The sequence below is a fragment of the Tupaia chinensis genome, unplaced genomic scaffold (genome assembly GCF_000334495.1).
Source record: "Tupaia chinensis unplaced genomic scaffold, TupChi_1.0 Scaffold000032_1, whole genome shotgun sequence".
Lineage (NCBI taxonomy): Eukaryota > Metazoa > Chordata > Mammalia > Scandentia > Tupaiidae > Tupaia > Tupaia belangeri.
The window spans coordinates 586,540-591,599 of NW_006159462.1; the positions used below are offsets into that span (position 1 = coordinate 586,540).

Consider the following 5,060-nt stretch of genomic DNA (forward strand, 5'->3'; position numbering starts at 1 on the left):
GACGCTGGGGCTGGGGCGGGGGCTGGGGCTGGGGCCAATGGATGGCTGTGCCTCAGTTTCCCTGACTGGGCAGGAAGCTGCAGATGGAAGTGGGCTCTGCTTGAGAGTTGAGAGCTGCCCTTTCTGGCGGGGAGTAGAGGGAGCTCTAAATTTGGGAGCCGGGCTAGAGCTGGGGCTGGGAACAATGGATGGCCCCACCTCAGTCTCCCTGACTGAGCAGGGAGTTGTAGATAGAAGTGGCCCCTTATTAATTTTTAATATCAGAGACTATACAAATTGTTGCTTAATTTTAATATAATTTTAATAAATGTATTCATTTACCTGTTCTAATAGCTGAATATTTAAAGTAACTTTTTTTTCCAAGTTTTTTTCAGGGCACATGTGTGCACAAAGAGAGACAGAGAGAGGGAAAGTGAAAATCAACCCCCAGCAAGGAGAGCCATGCCACAATCCCTTCTCTTCCACTCTCCTCTCAAGATTTTGGGCACACGTTCATAAGTGACTAGCATCATTTTCAATCCACCAGTCCAGGACTCCTATGTGGTTGGCTAACCACATAGGAGTCCAGCATCTTAACAAGCACACCATCTGCTGGCCTTTTTAGATAATTTTGACATCTTCCTTCCATATCGTATGTAAAGATGAATGCTTTTATAATCTTTCTATCTATAATTGTATAATTCTTAACTTGCTCATAGATCTTTTTGTATTTTAAGGCAGTGAGTAAAGGAGGACTTAGAATCTGACTTCTAATATTTTATTCAATGTTGAGACACTGCTTTGTTTTGTGGCAGGTATATGAAAACAGCATCTTAAGAAATATTATTTTTTTAGTTCTCTGATGGAAAAGCTGTTTATGGTAATATCTTTGATTCGATGATAATGTAAAGCATGTGTGTTTTGAAAACTATATTGTCTATTTTGTATTCTATGGAGATATTCACCAATTAAATGAGAAGAAGGAACAAAGAAAGAAAGAAATATTCTTTAGTCAATTGACTAACCAGTCTGCCTTTTCTTGCCCATGTTTTGAAGACTCTAAATATGAAATTTACTCCTCCATGTTAATTATATAGGGAAGTATATCCCATCTCATACATGTTTTATAATTTCATTTTTTTCATTTATATAATGAGATCTATCAAGTATGTAGAAAGAAAGGTCTCAAATGTGTGAGGATCAGTCACCAAATTTACTAATTATAAATGTTCAAAAAAATTTCAACTTTTATAAAATGTCAAGTAAAAAGGCACACAAATTTTTATTTTGGAAATCATAAAGAAAGTTAAGGATAACAAAATCTAAATTTAGTGTTGTATTGGATGTCTAGCTATAGACCCAGGCAGGCAAAGCAAAAGGGTTTTAGAAACCCAAGTGAACAAGTAACTATACAGGGATACAGAAGTTAGTGACCAGAGAGACTCTATGCCTCTCTGAAGGGAGCAGTAGATAGTTCCTGCCATACTTTTTGCCATGTAAATATTCACTTTGTCAAAAGAAACCTTAAAATTCAGATATTTACATGCAATTTTCAGTTATTTAATATGCTATAATTGATAAACAACAATAAAAATATCTGCTGATAAGATTAGGTGTGCTATTGCCAATTTCCAATACAATTTATATAGTATATTGAAATTCAAGACATCAGGTATAACACCACAGTGACATCGAGGAGGAACTGTAGATTACATTGTTTGTGCTTTGTTTTGTTTTCTTGGAAAAATAAGAACTAAGAGACAATAATATTGAGACCTGTAACACATCATGTGTTACTATAGGATTCTGAAATAGTACTAGAGGAATATTTTTTGTAAAATGAAAAGGAGAGAAGGGGAAAAGAAATAATAAGAAAATAAAAAAGTTTATCTCTAGTTAGTTTACATGGTAAGAAATACACACATGAAAAAGACATTACCTCTAGAAGTTGTTTATGCTGAATATAATTTTTTAATCAGTAGCTCTCACATTTTTTTATGCATAAGATCATCTGGTTAGTCTAAATTTTTGGGCCCATGCCTAGAGATGATGTAATTTTGAAGGTCTAGATATCTGTATTTTGAAAAATGCACCAGGTACTTGTAATGCATTAGTGATGCAAAAAGACCCTATTTTGAGAAATACCAGGTTAAGTAAGGGCAAACTCTCATTGAATCTGTTGTCACCTCGATTTTAGAATTCCAAGACTGCAGAACTGTAAAAAGTGAATTCCTATTGTTTATAAAACATCAAATTTAGTAATTTGCTATAGAATTTTAAATGGACTAAGTACATGAAGCCTCCTTGAAGTACTACCAAAAGATTATATGTAGTGATGATAACTAACTAACTGTGCTTCCACTGTTGATGGTAGTGTAAGGAATCATTGTAAAAAGTAATTTAATAATAAAATTCCATCAATACCTGAAAGGTTAAAGCAAGAGAGAAACATTGAGAACTTACACTTGGAGCACTGTCCTAGGGTCTCCAACTTCACCTCCATCACCAATTGTCAAGGTATCATAGCCAATTTCCAAATCAAATTCTTCAAAATTTATTTGGATAACCTAGCAATACACATAAACAAAGACCTGTAATATATTGCATTATGTTATTTTTTTAAAAGCAATTTTGAAAAAAAAAACATTAAAAATACACACCAGACTTTAAGTGTATGAATTTTGTAGCAAGACAGCAAATCATCACTTGAGAGTATTTCATTCTGTCATCACATGGTATTTACTTGCTGTATTTTACATTCTGTATTAAGTTTTCAATGAAATGGTATGGGCTTCACTTATGAAATACTCTTATTTGAAGCATTTAAAGCACAATTAAAACAAATGTACTTTGAGAAGGCTTTATAAGAAGTACATGTAGGTGGAGAGTGGTTTTCCACATATTTGCATATATTTCCTATAAATAAATATGGAAAACCAGAGTGCACTATTTTCATTAGACAGTAAAGCTTAAAAATGTTAGTTAAAATTGAATCTAAGTCACCAGATTTAATGGTATTAACTTTTATTCTGTGTATCCTTTGGTGACAGAATCACTCAACTATATTAACATGGCTTGCAAAACTAAGAGCACAATACTTTTAAAGATATATAATATGATGATACATATCATAGTAAGCCTTTAGTAAGCATTATTTTAGTAAACATTACTTCTTACTAAAATACACATTGTTTTTATAAACATTATTTATACACCTATGCAAATAATAACTATTTCTTATTTTGTTATAATAAAATTAATTTTTATTCCATTATGGACAATTTCCCCAGTACTTTCATTTAATTAATCATTCATTAGTCAGTGATCTGCACAGCAAACTCTGACATATGTAAGTCTACATATGCGCTTGTTGACTATTTGGCTCTACACACAGTTCTCTTGGTCAGTTTGTATATTCTTTAATACCACAAATTGGCTTACCTATTACTGCTGTAAAATAATACTTTATTATCTGTCAGCTATTCCACCCACCCCGTTCTCTTATTCTTTGGCAATATTTTGACTACTCTTGGACAATTTCTCTTTCATATATCAGCTTTACAAATTCTTCTGAGCTCTTAATTAGAATGTACTGAATTTACAGATTGATTTTCTAAGTCCTGGAATCTTTAAGTTGTTCATTCTTTCTAGACATAAGCCAGGCTCACCTTTCCATTTATTTAGGTCTTTTAACATCTTTTAATAAAGTTGTATTTTTTTTCTTTGTTTGCAAATATTTTTGGTACTATAAGTGGTATGAATACTTATTTTCAACTGTTTGTTGTTGGTATATAGAATTTTTTTGTATATTGATTCTCACATTAGACAACTAGATAAAATTTCCTCATTATTTAAAAACAGACTATTGTTAGTTTTTTTTATAGCAAGCATGTTTTCCAAATAATAGGTGTTTCCTTTCCAACTTTACATTTTATTTCTTTTATATTAACAGCCTTGAATATCTTGTATAATGTTTACTAGAACAGATAATAAGATAATAGTTGACCTCATTAAATGGTATCTCGTTTAAAAGGAAATTTTTCTACATTTTACCATTAAGAATATTATTACATTAGATTATATATATATACATATTTACATAATATTCAATACCACCAGAAACATATTTATTAAACTACTGTTTTATAAGAACAAATTTTGCATCATTGATATTTGATATCAGCATACAACTTTATATGTATTGCTTATGAATATTCCATTATTCATATAAAGTTGTATGCTTAGATCATAATTCAAATTCAAATTCCCTAAGAAGTTACATAATTTTTCTCCTCTGGTTTTACTTACTGGTTTACTATCAAAATTTTACTGGCATCATTAAATGAGTTGACAAACATACACTTTTTGTTACCTTGAAGCACTTCTACAAGTTTGGGAATAAACAATTAAGTAGAAATATCTCATAAAAACATTAGTCTCGAAGGAGCAGGAATTGACTTTTTATTTCTTGTGTATTTGATAGCTCTAGAAATAGTTGAGCTTAATATCTTTTTCTTGAGTCAATTTAGGTTAGCTTTATTTTTTCTAGGAATACTTCAATGTCATATAAGTTTTCAAATTAATTGTCATAAAGTTATTTCCTTGTTTTAGTCTAAAAGATGAAATTTTAACAATTTTAAGTGTACAATTCAGTAACATTAAATGCATTCAAAGTCTTATCCATCCATCACTACTGTTTTTAATTTGATTTTGCCAGAGGTTGTGTGCACTCAATGGAAAGAAATGGAGAAAGAAAAGAGAATAAGAAAGCATCTTCCCCACCCCTCCAAAGGATAGTCATGTTGCAATCTCCTCTCCATTTGTCCTTTCAGAGATTTTACCACATATGCACATGTGTTTGCCACGTTTTTCGAGTCACAAACCATATAGTTGGCCATGTGGGATCCACCTGCCTTAACCACCATGTCACAGGCTGGTTCACCACTGTCTCTAAAAGTTTTCATCATGCCAAACAAGAAAAAAATTGTTACCATTAAACAGTAGCTTCCATTTCCCCTTTCTTCAAATCTGGTAGCCTACTGTCTGTTTCTATAAAATAGCCTATCATTCATATATATATA

At 31.7% G+C, this 5,060-nt stretch overlaps 1 protein-coding gene across 1 annotated transcript in view; it reads right to left on the bottom strand.

Annotated features, from left to right (window-relative positions):
• The window catches only part of CSMD3 (CUB and Sushi multiple domains 3), a gene marked incomplete at its 3' end in the record, with an annotated part of 1,277,483 nt that overhangs the window by 586,420 nt on the left and 686,003 nt on the right, over positions 1 to 5,060 (bottom strand). The window contains exon 12 of the mRNA XM_027771421.1: positions 2,443 to 2,546. Coding sequence (XP_027627222.1) covers positions 2,443 to 2,546 — 104 coding nt within the window. The remainder of the gene's footprint in view (positions 1 to 2,442; positions 2,547 to 5,060) is intronic.